The sequence below is a fragment of the Megalopta genalis genome, chromosome 10 (assembly GCF_051020955.1).
Source record: "Megalopta genalis isolate 19385.01 chromosome 10, iyMegGena1_principal, whole genome shotgun sequence".
Classification (NCBI taxonomy): Eukaryota; Metazoa; Arthropoda; class Insecta; order Hymenoptera; family Halictidae; genus Megalopta; species Megalopta genalis.
In genome coordinates this window covers 12,894,572-12,912,348 of record NC_135022.1, presented here as the reverse complement: position 1 = coordinate 12,912,348, position 17,777 = coordinate 12,894,572, and the positions used below count along the sequence as shown (strand labels likewise).

The 17,777-nt window shown below is 30.1% G+C and overlaps 3 protein-coding genes and 2 long non-coding RNA genes across 6 annotated transcripts; 2 read left to right on the top strand and 3 right to left on the bottom strand.

Annotated features, from left to right (window-relative positions):
* Positions 1 to 1,601: 1,601 nt before the first annotated feature.
* Positions 1,602 to 5,195, top strand: mRpL3 (mitochondrial ribosomal protein L3). Its single transcript, XM_033469702.2, has 7 exons — positions 1,602 to 1,941; positions 2,084 to 2,168; positions 2,249 to 2,467; positions 2,696 to 2,824; positions 3,136 to 3,296; positions 3,372 to 3,561; positions 4,914 to 5,195. Exons 1-7 carry the CDS (start codon positions 1,880 to 1,882, stop codon positions 5,148 to 5,150), a joined length of 1,083 nt encoding a protein of 360 aa, XP_033325593.2. The 5' UTR covers positions 1,602 to 1,879; the 3' UTR covers positions 5,151 to 5,195.
* Positions 5,196 to 5,351: 156 nt separating this feature from the next.
* On the bottom strand, positions 5,352 to 12,557 carry Kap-alpha3 (karyopherin alpha3). The gene is made up of 9 exons (XM_033469698.2): positions 12,220 to 12,557; positions 8,917 to 9,019; positions 8,635 to 8,827; positions 8,399 to 8,559; positions 7,106 to 7,332; positions 6,661 to 7,026; positions 6,359 to 6,593; positions 6,188 to 6,279; positions 5,352 to 6,100 (listed from the first exon to the last, which is right to left on the bottom strand). The coding sequence occupies exons 1-9, from the start codon at positions 12,283 to 12,285 to the stop codon at positions 6,008 to 6,010; spliced, it is 1,536 nt and encodes a 511-aa protein (XP_033325589.1). The 5' UTR covers positions 12,286 to 12,557; the 3' UTR covers positions 5,352 to 6,007.
* LOC143260182 (uncharacterized) lies at positions 11,108 to 12,213 on the bottom strand. Its single transcript, XR_013034319.1, has 2 exons — positions 11,277 to 12,213; positions 11,108 to 11,161 (listed from the first exon to the last, which is right to left on the bottom strand). It is a non-coding gene; the product is annotated as an uncharacterized LOC143260182 (long non-coding RNA).
* A 142-nt stretch (positions 12,558 to 12,699) lies between the features above and the next one.
* Positions 12,700 to 14,924, top strand: LOC117220052 (uncharacterized). 2 transcript variants are annotated; one of them, XR_004490167.2, is made up of 3 exons: positions 12,700 to 13,317; positions 14,403 to 14,474; positions 14,563 to 14,924. It is a non-coding gene; the product is annotated as an uncharacterized LOC117220052 (long non-coding RNA). The 2 variants fall into 2 exon arrangements; XR_013034318.1 differs by having other exon boundaries at positions 14,557 to 14,924.
* A 443-nt stretch (positions 14,925 to 15,367) lies between these two features.
* LOC117220050 (sodium channel protein Nach) lies at positions 15,368 to 17,678 on the bottom strand. Its single transcript, XM_033469699.2, has 5 exons — positions 17,319 to 17,678; positions 17,061 to 17,250; positions 16,692 to 16,843; positions 16,463 to 16,612; positions 15,368 to 16,233 (listed from the first exon to the last, which is right to left on the bottom strand). The coding sequence occupies exons 1-5, from the start codon at positions 17,450 to 17,452 to the stop codon at positions 15,555 to 15,557; spliced, it is 1,305 nt and encodes a 434-aa protein (XP_033325590.2). The 5' UTR covers positions 17,453 to 17,678; the 3' UTR covers positions 15,368 to 15,554.
* Between the last annotated feature and the right edge of the window lie 99 nt (positions 17,679 to 17,777).

The window sequence follows — 17,777 nt, the reverse complement described above, 5'->3', positions numbered from 1 at the left end:
TAAAAAATGTACTTTAATTATAATACAATATGACATAGTGAATTTCAGATCTTAGGTATTCACTGGTGAAAGTGGGAGAGAAAGAGAGAGAGAGAGAATAAAAAAAAACAATGTGTGCTATAAAATAGCTATGTGCAAGATTATTTGTAAACAAAGTACTTTCATGACTACAATAAAGGTATGAAAAATAAAAATAAGTTTCGAACACCCGAAGTGCTTCCTTTTTTCTATTTAAGATTCAATTGTCTGAACGCAACATGTTCAGAGAAGATTCCAAGAGGGATGCATGTCAGATGCGTATGAAATTAGCCATAACCGATTTTTTTTAAATCACTTTTACTACAATATCGTGTCAAATCGTTGTTAAGATTTCGAACGAATGAAAAATCTTTTAAATGAAAATTGAATTCAATTTTTCTTTCGCTTGTAGGAATTTATTGACGATTAAGAAAAAAGGATCCCTAGAAAGGCCGGAGCTCGGAATCAAAAACGGTAATCGGCGGACACTCAGTTTTCATAGTTGCCGACATCTCGTATAAGAGAGAGAGAGAGAGAGAGAGAGAGAGAACGAAACTCGGGGCAATTTTTTATACATGCAAATTTTTTTAATATATTGTGGTCAGATTCTTCCAATTATAATGAGACCAAACACAACATGCTTTAGACCATATTTATTCAAATTGTAATTATAACAAAAAAAAGCATTAGAAAAATATTAAAAATAAATGTCGCTCGAAAGAAAATATCAGTGGAGTTATGCTATTCGGACCTACGTTCGACGGAAATTTGGAAGCAATATTCCACGAATCGAAGCCAATTCGGAGACCACATGCCTCGATCAAAGACTAACTGTAAATGTGAGTCTTTCGTGTCTGATGAATTTTTCAGATGGTAATTGCTTTTAAAAAAATTTGAAAAAATTCATACATTTTCAACCATTTCTATCCTTTTAACCATAACTTCCACCGTCAACTAACTTTATTTAGATAAAAAGTGAAAACAATTTTGTAGCTTATGAGAAACATGAACGGTACGATTATGTCTAGAAACGAAATATGCATACATACGTACTCGCATTTATTGGATGAGAAGGGGAACGAAACAAATTAAATAATTTGCAAAATGTATAAAGTACTGCAACATTTGATGAAAGCTAAATATCGATTTGTAGTTTATACATATAACTGTTCTTTGTATTTTCCAATATATAATATTCAGAACTTATAATGTAACTATATTATTATTATTATTATGAATTTCAAAGTTGTTAAAGCGCGCAAATTGTAGTTTATACCTTATAACAATCATATTACAAAGTGTAATACTTTTTATCCACGATACAAAACACGTTATACATTGTTTCTGTTTTTAAATGTTTGTAATAGTCGAACAATTATTAATAGTGACATAATATTGCATAAAAAAAGTAGATTTATACAATTCAATATTACATATTAACTTCATTATAATAATTTATAATAAAAAAATTGATATAAGAGGAAGATAAAATAAATCAGAATTAATAATATTTTCAAACTTTCTGGTTTCATGCAAAGTTTATATAAAATTTGTATGTATTGAAATTGCATGTGACCATGTGTATTACTTGCTATGTTTTTCGTATCGCAGCGTTTCTGCTAGCGATTTAAATGTGTCTCGAGTTAAACTGATTGAAATGTGCAGAATTATGGAAACCAAGACTAACATATATTAATTCTACTATTTTTAAGCATAAAAGAAAATAATATTCTTAAACAATTGTTCCTGGCGTTGAATTTGATTTTGTTTTTAGTCATTTGTATGTACGTGTTTCATTTAAGGTTATCTCTACATATCAGACCAACAACTTCTCAAAGACAGTTTTCAATCTTCAACAATCATGGCATCAGTTTTAAGAACTTTCCAGAATTTTCAACTTTTTAGTAAATATTTGCAAACAAGGTATGAAAAATCGAAAACATAGAAGTAGAACTTTATATACACTGTTGTATACTTTACATGTATAAAAATTCACTGTCGGGTATATTTATTCATTATACACTATTATGTTACTATTATTTAATAATGCTATGGTCAATTTTAGTATCAACATGGTTCCAGTTCGTGGAAAATTGAATCCTCCTCCAAAGAAACGCCATCCAGAATGGCTTCCAAAACCACAACGTGTGGTATGTAGTAACATAACAGAATTTTCATTTCTCTGAATTCCTATTTTATGAATGCTATATAATATTAATTTTTTTATCAGCGCTACAATGAGGAACTTACTAAAGAAAATAAGGAATTCCTCTCAGAGGTTGTAGCGACCAAACTTCTTACACAGAAGACTCCACTAAAAGCAGACATAATTAAACCAGATATAAAATGGACTGTAGCCTCAAAACGTACTGGACTAATTGGAAAAAAAATAGGAGTATATCCATTATGGCTTAAAAATGGATATAGAGTATTAACTACTTTAATACAGGTGCTACCAACTACCATAATCATATATGTATATGTCATCCATCAAAAATATATGATCAAAATTCATAATTAATGACAGAAAATAATATGTTTAATTGTTGAATAAGCTTGTAATCGTTTTACTGTATCAAAATTGAAGTAATACTACATAACTATATCTTTTAAACTTATTCATTAATTTATGCTTCATACAATTTTTTAAAGTTATCGTATATATTTTCTTTTATAGATTATAGACAATGAAGTTGTCAAATATATACCACCAGAAAAGTATCAACCAGTTGTACAAAGGCGTCCACAAGTGAAAACTAAGAATGGTTGCCTTGTACTAGGTTCCCAAAATATAGATCCTCAATTAGTAAGTCAATGGATTCTCATTGGTTATTTAATAATTGTACACATGCGTAAATGTAGGATATTGGAGTCAATTACCAATTGCTGTCTTTGGTTTGTTTTCAGGTATAATTAATTTTATTTTTATCAAATGAGATATATTAAATTTTTTATTCTTTTATTTTGTTTATTTTTTAATAGAAAGTTTAATATGTCTTATTCGATAATTGTAAAGTTAATTATGCCCGAAAACAAACCAAAGGCACAACTATTACTATAGTAACAGACTTCACTACCCTATGTAACTTATTGCTTATAATCATTTTATATTCATAGCTTACTAAAGAGTACTATGGAGTATTTAATTCTTGCGGTGTTACACCAAAGAGAATACTTGCGAGGTTTGTTGTCACACCAAATGCAGTCTTGCCACCAGGAACTCCTTTGAATGTAACTCATTTTAAACCAGGAGAACATATTGATATTAGAGGGAAAACGTAAATATTGTACTTATTCCTATGTTGCATATTAGATACATAAAGAATCGATCATAACATTATTTTCCAATCTAGGATAGATCGCGGTTTTCAAGGTGTCATGAAAAGATGGGGATTCAAAGGTATGCCTCAAAGTCATGGTGTAACAAAAAGTCATAGGAGAGGAGGTAATATTGGTTCTGGAGGTAAAAAAGCTAGGGTAATGCCTGGTACTAAGATGCCTGGGCACATGGGAAATCGTTGGCGTATTCTCAGGGGTGTAAAGGTAATTAACGACTATTTTTATTTATTTGATGACCAAAAAAAATGGTTAATCAAAAAAATAACTTTCATCGATTACAGTAATGTTCAACACACAATCGGGCTTTCAACTTTCAATAGACCTTTTCTTATAATATTAATATTAGCTATGTTTTATTGTAGAAGAACCTATAGAATAATTTTCTATGAAGATAAATATAATTATTATTACTAAAATAAAATACCTTTAAAATTGAAAATTTCCAATTTTTATTATTAAAATTGTACATGAGAAAAGTATTGTATTCAACGCACAAAAATCTATAGATAGAATAAAACGTCTATTGAATGTTACAAATCCCAAGAAACGTCATAATTTGTTGAACAATGTTATCTACGCAGATTTAATTATAAAGTGAAATACCACCTTCAATGAGCTATTATTCTTATATTTCAAGTATTAACATCTTTTATGTAATGACAACAAATGTGATTAAATGATAGTATTCTTTAAATAATATAGATCTTTAACGATACAAAATTTATTAAATAGTAGAGCACTAGTAGTAGTTCGTATTAGCAGTGAGTTCTCGTTTAAGAATATTTACATGTTCGACCTATTGAAAGGTTTTAAATAATTATATAAATCTATTTGAAAAATTACGTTTTCCTTGTATCGCTGAAGATGATAAACATGGTAACATAAAGTAAAGCAAGTGCAACGTCTACTACATGTCGAATGCAAAAGAATTGTTTCTATTTAATTTAAGAATGTATAATAATGATTTCAAACTTAAGTTTTGCATACTTTCATTACGATAATGCACACACTATTACGTTTTCATTTGCCTTTACAAATTTTCTTCAACAGTAGGTGTATAAATTTATTTATTAAATGCCAGAAAATAGAAATTCACAAATAAATCTGATATATGTATTATGAATGCTCTTATACTTGTTTAAAAATATTTAAGTATTATTATATAATATGCACAAGTATGATTGCACTTACTCAAAATAGTGTTGCACTTAAGTGATTTATCAGAAATTCATTATTAGAGATTACCAAATAACTAAATTCTTTTCTCATATTACTACTATGAATGTTTTCCTAAAAAAAAAATAAGTGTGAATGATATCAATTTTGTTACATGTTTCGCATAGCTCGTGCAATTTATGATAAAATTAACTACGTTGGAAGAGTAGTTTTGACTTTGACAATTTTGTTATAAATTAGCTTGGGGTGAAGGCTCCAAGGAAGTTTATTTTAGTAAATAATTGAGTGATATTGACATTTTAAATAAGAAGTTACTATAATGATGAGTCTGAATTTTTCTTAAAAGAACTAATATTACCATTAACAAATATTTATTGCAGATATTACGAATAAACACCAAGTACAATGTACTTTGGGTATATGCTCAAAATATACCAGGAGAGATAAACAGCATGTTGTATTTGTACGATACGGTCCTTCCTCTAAAACAGAACACTTCGCCAAATTTTCCTACCTATTTACCGAACAATGACGAAGATACACTTCCTGAGAACCTTTATGCAGATGATGTTCACCCATTCAATGATCCCACAATTGAATTTAAACCTGAATCATAATTGTATCAACGTAGTTAATAAAAGAACAATTTTGTAATAACACTACCGTATGTCGTGCAGTTATTAAGTCCCCTTTAAGCTGCAATCCATCACGTGACGAAATGTCCAAGTAAAGATCGGCAGTAAATATTGCCGAATTTGCATAATAATTTTATTGTTCATTTTGTTTTTCTTACAGAAATAATAATCCATAGTCATGAATTAGACTAATAAAGAGTAGTCAATCGATTCATTTATTCAGTAATCAATATTATTATAAATTTAACATGCCTAAAATATACACGAATTGTTTTATAAATGTAACATCGCTAACCAAGACTCATCTCGAGTTAGAATGGACAGCAGCATGATCAAGCAATAAAAAGGTCTTTGACTTTTTTCAGTTGCCCTCCTCTTTAGAGAGCAAGTTAATTAGTTCACTAAAATAATTTAGTCGGTACGTTGCGTACATCTAGCTGCGTCCGGCTAAGTTCTGCTCCGTCAATAATTTTTAGTATTTATGATTTAAGAAAAAAAAAGAAGGGAAAAAAGGTAACATATACGGTCTTCGAAGAATCATCAGAAGGAAAAATAAAGAATACAGACTCCCTCTTGTTTCAGTAAGAAACACATCCCCACTGTAACTTTTGCTCCTGTTTCGTTTTGATATCCCCTTTACCAGGCAAATAATCACTGTCATACCTTTGGATTAGTGAAAAGAAACATGATTCTTGGTTCAGCGGTGGCATATTGATAACGCCACGTGTTGTTATTGGAGCAAGAATAAGACATAAGAATAGGAAAGGGTAAGCAGAATGGCTCCGTAGTGGAGTTTGTCGGGGGACGGCACGATCGGATGAGAAATAATGGAGGCCTTCTCAGAATTTAAAACCTTCACTCGGAATAGTCGACGTTTGATCAAATTCAAATGTACCTTCTCCGACCTGCGGTCCCAAATTCGCTTCATCTGTCTAAAATGTCATTTAATGTAAGTTATTTTTTATCGGAATGATTACAAGATCATAGCCGATTTCAAAAAATTAAACTAAATACTATACCTCTTCAGAAAAGTATTGCTCGATGATATCAAATGCTAATTTATAAATTTCTACATTATCGTGATTCTGAAGAGCTTCGATTTTATCCAAACCTATAAGATCATATTGAACGACGTGTATCAGTAGTTTACGATAATACAAGAAAATAATCTAAATATTAAAAATACTAACCTGAACATTCCTCGATCATGTTAGCCAAGTGCTCAACTTCAGGTCCAGCAAATTTGAGCATATTATGTATACCGTCTAAAACAACATGTACAACTTGAGTATCTTTACAAGAAAGGAGGTCACAGAAAGGTTCGATGACGCCTTCTCGTATAAGCTGTACAACTTGATCTCTGTTACCACTGATCGTCAAATTACTAATTGCCCACGCAGCTTCTTTTTTCGTTTGGAAATCACCCTTTATTATAAAAAATATATTATTAAAGTACGAATAATATTATAATTTCACGAAGGATGTTTTTTACCTTTGCTAAATTACGAATGATAAGTGGCAATAATCCAGCATCCATAACAGCCTGAACTTGTGACTGATTACCTGCTGTCACGTTAGAAAGGAACCAGACTGCTTCTTTACAGATTTTTTCTTTTGGATGATTCAGTAAATTGGGGAAGTGCGCAAGCGCGTCACAATTTAATACAGTCTGTGTTTGTTCGTCTGTACCAGTTACTATGTTGCCAACTGCCCTCAAAGCAGCCGTTTGTACCTTAACTTCTTTGTGCGAGAGAAGAGGTATAAGACGTGGCACGACACCACTATCTATAACCATTTGAATTTGATCATTACCACCATCAGTGAGGTAACTCAATGCCCAAACTGTATCGACAAGAATCTGTAATAAACAATGGATGAAATGAAATATCTGAAAAATAAATTCCCGCAAGTATATTAACTGTTATGTTCTCACTCACGTTAATATCTGTATGATGTATGAGTACATTAAGTGCAGGCAAAATGTCCTTAATTGTTTCAACAGGTGGTGGTGGCTCTTTGTTCCTACATAAATTCACGATTACCCATGTTACATTACGTAAAAAACTAATAGGTATATCTGGTTTAATAAATGTTAACAATGGTTTTACAACGCCAAGAGTAATAACATAATCCCTAGACGTTGGACCATCTCCAATAATGTTTCCTGCAAAGAAGAATACTTTTAATGTATATATAATGCACAGCTTAGACCATCTTTAACTACGACCGGTTGTAAAAACTTCTCATTAAATTACTTGTACAGAAAAAAATAATTTGTGATGTATAGTTAGTTCCAAGAACTGTTGTGTAGACCCTTTTGCACATATTAAAGTTATAATGTAAATTCCTATATAAAAATTATTTTAAAAAACTCACAAATCGTTATGTAATATTAAATCTCATTATTTTTGAACGAAAACAGGGAAATGTCTATTTTAATAGATTAATTTACAAGTGCATACATGTATAGTGACAATGTGTATTCCGCCACTGTAATCATTTTATTCGCAAGTATTTGCGATGCCACATATACACACAGTGCGATGGCCTATTGGCTAATGTTTATATATATTACACACTACCACGATTATTTCTTTTATGAGTGTTAATTCCACATTCTGTAAGCTAAATAGAAACAAGACTATTATTACGGCTTCAAATATTTCCATAATTAAAAGGTCAAAACTAGCTCTTACAGATGAATGAAATTCACACATTTGTGACTAGTGACGTCAAACGATGACACAAGACGTGAAGCCGATTTCTTAAATTAAAGACTTTCTATCATCAATGAAAATTATAATTGTCGAAAATTTTGAAAAATAGCAAACTATAATTATCGAGAATTTTCTTTTATGGAGAAAATTTTAATTATGGCTTCAGTTAAGTGTCCAAGAATGAACAAGAAATATTTACTGACACTTCCAATCAAACTCTTTTATAAATAAATAGATTTAATTTCCTATATCGATTTGTGAGAATTTTTAAAAAATTACTCTACTAAAGTAATGACTCTGAAATCGTAATTTCAAATATTTCTGGTACAGAATATTAGAATTTATATTCTTTTGACATGAGTTTAATCATTTAAAAATACAATCATCATTTTGCCAGGAATAGGAAAACTAAAGTTGTATAGTTTAATTATAATTTTACAGAATTGTTCTTTTTCTAATTGTGCTGCGATTTTAAGTTCATCTTATACTTCTCATCTACATTTTTTAACATACCTAGAGCCCACACAGCTTGTTCACAAACGTTTTGCTGACTTGACAGTAACAAAGTCAGAAAGTGTGGAACTGCACCAGCTTTTACAACTTCTTGTGTTTGAGGTGACGTTCCACTTGCAATATTTGTTAGAGCCCATGCTGCTTCAAATTGCAAAGATGGTCTATAAAATAAATTACACAGTATGTTCAGAATTGTGTGCCATAAAAATTGTACATAAATTTAAATATTTTCATACCTAGTGTGCTGCTGAAGACAATGAACTAAGATTGGTAAAATGCCACTATCAATTAATGGATCAATTGGTGGATTACGATCTGAAGATAATAACCTTCTTGCAAATTGTACAGCTTCTAACTGAACAGTTGGATCTGAACTGTTAGCTTTCTTAACTAGTTCTTCCAATTCAACTCTTGTGAAATTATCTTCATCTAAAAAAATATCGTTTATTAAGTTTTGTTTTATTAGTACACACTAACTAATACATTATTTTCTGTACACATAATTTATATATACTTGCCTACAAGATCTGAAATAGGCACATTTCTTCGTTTTTGTATAGTCTCATCACGTTTATTTTTACGTAATTCCACTGTCACTTCATTTCTTCTTCTTCTCATTTCCTGCAAAATAGAATAAATTAATCACTTAAACGTATTTAAATAATCAATTTTATTTTAAAAGAAATCAAAAATCATACTTGAAACAAATTAAAATGATCATAATTTTCTACTGCAACAATATTATGAATATAATTGATGACATGCTTATTCCTGACCCATTAAAATGAAGTACCAGAAAGAAAACAAGGATTATATTATTTATAATAAATCACTACGTGTAATAAAAAAATAATTAGTAAATTTGATATTGGGTTTTTAAAATTATATCACTATTCTTAATACAAAAGCTTACATATTTTAAATATTAAAAAAATAAAATACAGTCACCTCAGAAAGTTTTCACTCCCCCCTAAACAATTTGAATTGGAGTTAACCTAATGTACATAGTATTGCTATGACACAAGATATATGTATTTTGTTTATTTAATCACTTATTAGAAATTCATTGATGTTTATAGCATTTAGCTTATCTGAGACAATTATAGAAAATTTTAATAGTAGTCTTATATGTAACGAAAAGTTAACATGCCATTAGAACTCTCCAGTGATTTATATTATTATTATAACGAGCCAGTACACAGGAATTCAAATGTTATACTGTGCATACCTCTTACTTATATTTCAATTATATTCAATTAAACATTTTCTACTAAATGTTCTATAAAATGTTATATAAATATAGACTAAAAAATGCTTTATTAAAAAATTATAAGAAAAATACAAAATAACAAAAGACTGATTGGGAATATTTATAATTTTAAAGTGTCGCCCGTTTTTTAAAATACAGCATTGACATCTATGAAAAATTGAACGAATAGCTTGGATAAGCAAATATAGATAAGAGAAATAGCAGTAACATATTTCTACCTCGAACGAAAATCAGTCCATTATTATTTGTACTTTTCTTACCATTTTTTAAAAATTATTTTTAAGCCTATGTTTATGACATTTTTTTCTTATTTTTGTTCATAGAATATGCTGATATTATTTGAATGAAGGACATCCTGTATATTTCAACTTTTAATACTTGTTATTGATTTCAATTTTATATGTTTAGTGCAAATTATAAATTATACATTGTGTATATTTCCTTTTCTAGCGCTAATGGCTTGTTTTAATCCTTAACAATTACAAAATCTCTTGCAAATGGTACTTATAACAAAATATAAAAAGTCACACATTGTAACTCTTCACAGCTTAACATAAAGTACAACATAATATAACAATATGTGTTACATTGTATGTCATACCCTTAAAAATAGACATTTTTATTCTTATTTTAAGTTGAAAATATTTAATTTGTCAATATAATTTAAAAATAAGTAAAGGATGCATAGCCAAAATGTACATTGGCCAGTTAATAATGTTACAGACTGATAGTATCAAATTAAGTGAAAAATATATTGAGTACTTTGTAGCTTTAGTAAAAAGTATTTTATGTATAGAGCCTCAAGTTGATGTTTGACGTTTTTGTGGTAATAGACAATAATATGTTTCACCAAAAATGTAAAAACTATTTATGGAAGACAATATAATAATGACATCAAAACATGGTAGTATTTCTATCATGACCTTTGAGTATACTTTAGTGATCAAGGACTATATGTATAGGTTAAAAAATATTAACAATAAATTGACTACATTTAGATATATAGATATGTATATAAAAAGAAACATGTTTGATTCTGATGCCCCAAATGGGATTCAAAAACAATTCCATATTTTAACAGGAAAATAATCCTACGCAGAAATCTAAAACTGCAATGAAATTTTTTTGAAGAAAATAGTATTTGATTACTTGAATTGATACAGAGACACATATATATATATATATAACCTTAATTCAATATAGTATATTAAATGAAATTCTTCAAAATAAAACTTTCCATAAAGAACAATAAAATATGAAACTATTTTTATAAATGTCTTGAAATTTAAATGAAATAATATAAGCACAAATGTTATTAAATAATTAATCTGTAGCATATAAAATTGCATAAAGGCAATAATAAAATCAAAGTGATATTATATTAGCTATTAGTTTAATTAAAAATATATAATATCTAACACAGAATTTAAAGCATTAACTTACTTTCCAATGCTATTGTAATGGATGGAATATGCATTTTCATTTCTTTTCGTCTATTTAATAAAATCAAATAATTAATTGTTTTGTTACTTATTAGATATAAGTACATAACATATATGTTACCAAAATGTTTACCATTATTACGTAGCATGTACCTAAATCATTTACCTGTGTACAACCGGTCGTTAATTTATTTTCTGAGACGACTGTATGTCTATTTTGTTTTCATTAAATACATGTAAAATATGAAACAAAAAATAAATTTATAAAATACTTTAATAGTTTCAACATATATTTTTGTACCTAAAACAGATCTAATCATATTTGAAATATTCACATCGACTTACATCACCAATGGAGCATTATCATACTATACATATAATTATGCAAAATACAAATGTAGAGATTTGTGAAAATCACTTGAACTATGTAGTTGTAACAATATAATCTTTAGCAGGAGAGAAGTTAGGAGAATTTTGGGGGGTTTTAGACATTCACTTTATTATAGTAATAGCTCAACATGTGTTTAACTGAATATATAACAAATAGCATCGGTTACAGAAAACGTATTGTCATAATTTAAGACAAATACAACGTTCAAATAAATATCATTAGATTTTTAAATTGATTATAATGATAACAATTATATCTTTAATTTTACTATAAAGATACAAACAATGTATTCTACTTATGCATTTTCCTTGAAAAAAATATAGGAATATCATAAATCTGTTGTTAAGCTATCTAAAGACATACTTAAAAATAATGCTTTTACGAAATCCATCATGCTTTTGTTAATAATTATATAGTTCGACTATTTTCTCGCATTTTATATGACAAAACTCTAAAGATTGACAGCACGTTTCACTTGATTCGCATGCAGTGATTAATATTACGACAATTGATTTGGGAAACATTGTACCCGTCTATGAAATAATTGCGCAAAAATCTTCGAAAATCCACCCGAAATGACAAAGTGTAGAAATACATTTCACTATCTTGAAAAAACTAGTGCGTGCAGTAATCTGGCAATCATCCTTTCATAGCGACAGCCGAACCTTCCAGACACACAAGGTTACTACACACCATGATGAACACACTGGATACTCACTTCTTGATCTTTGCCTTTGTTCTTAAAAACCATCATTCGATTCTTGTTTAGCATTTCCGCCGCCATTTTTTCAATAACCAATCCTCCGAGCTCGCGTATATTGATATGTGCCGGCACCCGGATACCTATGTTACCGTGAAAAATCCCGTATCCGTATAATTGCGGCTTATTTACTTCGATAACTGCATGCCGTCGCGCGACAACCTTAATGTACGTCAATATGCAATATCATGCATAACACTCGTTCTTCTGATCGCGACCGCCACACGATGTTCTCTGTGGTCACGTTTTCTCAACACGAACGCAACGTTTCAACCGTTCAGAAAAGAACGTGGATCAAACCTAGACAAGGTGGCGCCACGGAAGCTCGTGTACGAATTTAAGACACAAACCTCTCATTCTCTAGGAATTTTCATTCACCGTTCTGTATTACCAATATCAGAAAAATTACTTGCCCTCGGAAAGATGAAAAATTATTAGAACATAATTCTTGTTTTAATCGAAGTGATTACTTTGCTTCGAGTGTTATACTTCTACAGCGTAAACTTGTATATAACAATGTATATTTCTATATACAGTCTAAAAATATTATAATTCTTATAAATTGCATATTTCTCTAATTCTACATTACATACACGTGGCACCATGTTTAAACGACGCGTTGAATGAGTCTTTATACACACAACCATGAGGAGCTCCTATAATATGGACTATATGCAATACTTGTCAACAGAAATTAGTAAATGTCTTATTTAAGTAAAGGCGAAAATCGACATCTTTGATGTTCGCATCATTGTGTGTACCAGAGGGAAAACAGCAAAACTGTGACGTTTCTCGAGTATCAATTTACAGTGTCCATGCACTCGCGTAAGCGAGTCCAGTATGAACATAGCTTCAAAAACTTCATGTTTTAAGTACGCATGTGGACATAAGTGTATACTACGAACATAGTGTTAGAATTATTGGTATAAATTACGTAGTAGGCTCGGTAATAAGGTGAATTAAAATAAAGGAAAAACAGTTCCTCGCAAGTGTTGATACGCCACAGATTGGTATGCATGCATGCATAGATAATCCGTGTGAAGCTAGCTCAAGATGGTAACCAACATCAATGAAACATAGCTTAAAAAATTGCTTTTTAATGTCCCATAATTGCTCACCAATTAGTTTTAATTGCTCACTTATCCTTTTCGAGAAGTATCTAGAAAACTTTTTGAGACGCTCAATGACTTTTACGAGAAGCTGGGAACTTTTAAAAATGCGAAAGTTCTGAAATAATGCATAAAATATGCTGTATGACCTACCAAAGAATTGCTCAACCTTTCACACCCGACAATTTTTTCAATAAACAATGAATTTTGAATAAACAAATATACACTCAAAAAATTGTTGTTACGATTGTTCTTTAATTGTCCATTGTTGATCTGTAATTGCTTTTAATTGCTCTTTCGTAGTTTTTCAAACATTTTCAAAAACCTTCTTCGAGGCAACTAGGGACTTTCACAAGAAACTGGATTTGCTGGAAATTTCTGAAATAATGCATAAAACGTCCTGTATGACCTATTAAAAAATTGCTCTTTAATTGCTGATTATCACCCTGTAATTATTTTAAATTGCTTACTTCTACTGTGCAAGAAATTTCCTAAAAATCATTACGTGATCGCAACTCCCTGTAGTCGGCCAACGATATACGTGAAGTTAGTCGAAATTATAAGCCTGTTATTACAATCCAATAAGTAGAAATTGTACTGTCGCATCGTAGAATATCGTAAACAATTGCTTTTTAATTGTTCCTTATCGTCCTTAAATTAGTTTTTATCGCTTCCCGTTAGTTTTTAATAAATTTTCAAAATAATGTTCATAATAGCTAAGGTATTTCATAACATGGTATTTTATTCAACGATGTCTTAAATAACTGCTCTTCTCTTGATCATCACTGTCCTACAATTACAAGTTTTATTTGCTCTTTTTTATATTTCAAGAAACTTAAAAAGAACCAAGCAGTCAGTTCCCCTTTCTAGACTAGAATCGACACGTAGAAGTTGTTTAATGTCGCCGAGGAATGTCTTCAACAGTTGTCCCTTCCTTGCTCCTCCTTTTCCTATAATTACATTTAATGATTCCTTTGTAGTTTTTCTGTCATTTTGAAGGCTTCGAATAAATCTTCGAATAACCTTTACTAGGTCGAATAAACGCGATGCCGAGCGTTGTACCTCGAACATCGAAGATTCAGTGACTGATCAAAGGGGTGCAATGTAAGCAGATGGAGAATCAAGTATTATGGACAATTTTAACTTTTATATTTTTAATACGAATAATATTTTTAATGTGAATAAGTTACAGAGAGATTATCGTGATGATAATGAATCCAAACGCGGACTATCTTCAATAATATTACAATTTTTAATAAGCAATTAGTCTAGTACAATCGACTAAATTCAATGAAAAAGATATATCTGTGAGAATGTGGAAACTGATATACAGAAATTTTGGACATACTAGACAGATTATCATCAATGTAAAGAAGCAGTGTGAACTTCTAGGAAATACCTCCTGAAGATAGCAACGTAAGAATCTCGGGATTCCCATAATTCCCTTGAAAACATGTTTTCAAACTACAAGTTGAAGAAATCTTTATTTCATATGTATAACTATTAATATATTCGCTAATTATGCATCGATAATAAAATCGTTGTAAAACGTTTTATTTTGGAGATAAATTTCACTTTTTTTTTAGTGAAATGTAGAAAATGTGAGATTTTAAATAACGTATAAACAATTATTTATCTAAACTGTAATTTATTTCAGTAACTGTATTGCAAGTATGTATAGAGAATTTTATATTTCTATAATTTATTGCGCTTAGAAAGATGTACTAATATGGAAAATGTAATGAAATATTGTAGATAAATACTTTACTCTGTATATGTGTAATTTGTTACATATTGCAGATAGTATGAACATTGTAAATATTGGCATAGCAGCTGCAACAATATTACAATTAACTTTACAAAATAAAAGTAAAAATTGAAATGTCAATGGTGCAAATATATTGATGCAGCAATGGATAGATTTATTCAGTTTAAGAGGATGCGAAAGAATCACAACTATTACAAAAAAGAGAATGTTCAGTTAAATGGAAATAATATTCGCTTGACAACAAGTTTTATTGACACATATCTACATATTTGAAAAAATATGATCTTTCTATACAGATAATAAGTTGACAATGAATTGAATGAAATACATATAGTTACAAGCAATCACATATTAAGTAATCAAACACCTATAAAGAAAGCCTATGCAGAAAATTAAAGTTTATTGAATTGTGCCAACTATTCGATATAGTCATGATATTGTTGCCGAAGTATTAATTTGTTTGGTACTTTCTGTGTCACGTGAATAGTTGTAATATTATATTGTTGCCGAGAAATATGAATCACAGCCCCACAATAACTTCTCAGAGTAGCGTAATATCCTATTTCAACAGATGCCAACAAAGAATATCCCAGAAATAGACTCGCAATGCCGCCAAATGATACTAACAAATCCAAATAACCGAATCGCATTTCTACTTTCATGAAAGTGCGTGGCCAGAATTTTAACACAATTCGATTAGTATTCGTACTCGATTTTAAGATTGCATCCACACCATACGACGTATGGTCGCAAAGTAGCCAGCAATTCATGTCGTTCGGGTTTACAGTAAAATTGCTTAAACAGTGGTACTTTGAAAGCGGGCATATCCTTCTCTCCTCCATGAATGCTAAGAACCATGGCACGCAATTACAACGGGACAACAACTGATCTTTGACATGATACATCATACAATTGTCTAAACTATCACCTTTTTGTTTGTAAGTACAGTTACGTTGTCGAAGAGTTAGATAACGAATGTCAGGTGTAGTAAACGTTAGATCAATATGAAACTCAAGAGTGATTGGAAAATAAGCTTTTACTAATGGCCTTTCTTCTCGTTTTGGGCTTATGTCAGTATTTGCTTGGAAGTAAAGCCTGTAACGTAAAGGATATTTATTGCAGAAAGAAATTACCATTGATTACTGAAAATTTCGATTCGTACAATTTTATAAAAATGTAACAGAACTAAAAAATTTTCGTGCTGTATTTGTAATTGATACATTAATTTACGAAATTAAAAATCTAATCCCCCGATTGTTTAGGGATAAATACGTGCTAAATATTTGAAAATAAGTGCCCAAATTAATTATTAAAGTAAAATTACCTCCAAGGATAGTATGAACTTGTTGTTTCAAATTCAAGATCCCTGTTTGCATCCGAATATGCGAGAGGCTCCACAGTATTTAATTTGCAACATACACCCACAGCAACAACAATGTGGCTAAACAAACTATAGCATGATTGCTTAACTCCTCTAAACAAAAAATATATATGTGGCAATCAAACTGATGAATATCTACTTAAATAAATACCAATGATAACGGTGTACTTACTTGTATTTACAGTTGAAGATCACATTACCACATTTAGGAGCCATCCTACGAAAGACATTGAGAAAAACTTTTTTTTCATAAACTGGTTCGTATTCATCAATGTAGTCTTCCCAGGTCCAATTGTATACTTGTTCGTACACGTGTCTCTCATTCTACAAATTAGAAACTGTCATTTTTAAAAGCATCTTGTAATTGGCATTGCAACGATACACGTGAAACTGTCAGTTTCGAGAAAAATAGAAGAATTTTGTATTATTATTAATTTTGCAATTTCATCAAAGTAATGATCAGTAACTTTTATACGTGTATTTTACTATATATAAATTATAATAAAAATATTAAAATTGCTACATATACAAATCAGATTACCTGCTGTATGTGCGTATAGTTTAGTTGATGCCAATCGAAGCAGATGAATATTTTGGGAAAATTTATTTTGATATCTGTCTCTAAATCCAATCCCGTTATGGTTGGTTCTGTTTGAAATTTCATCCAAACTACGAAGATTGTAACAGCAATAGCCACGAATGATAACATTATTAAAATAAACCACGATATTCTGCATATATATTAAATTCTTAATGTCAAACAATTAAACATCTAAAATCAGTGTAATTGTAAGATTACCTTTCCCATTTAGGTCGTTTAATATCCATGACATATTTTACACCGTGTAAACTATTCTCCAAGAGAGATTCTTTTATTCGACGTCTTAGACTTCTAAGATAGTCCTTAGCGGTAGGTTTGTAATTATACTTCATCTTAGAGACACCTCAACTACGTGATTTACAGAAATCGACTATTTCATGAATCAGATTTCCCGTAATAATATTGAAATCTAAATCAATATACTTTCTAGGGTTGCATGTCCAGTGCAGTGATATGCATTGTGTGCATTACGCGTGCAACTAATCCGTCGGCTTGGATAACACAATAAATCATCATAAATATTACATTATATTTAGATTAGAGTATAGATATGAATATACAGAGTGTTCATAAAAGCGACGTTTCCAACGAGAAGAAATGCCCAAGGGCATGATGTGAACTCTAATATTAAAACAGGAGATAGAGGAGGTAAAATCA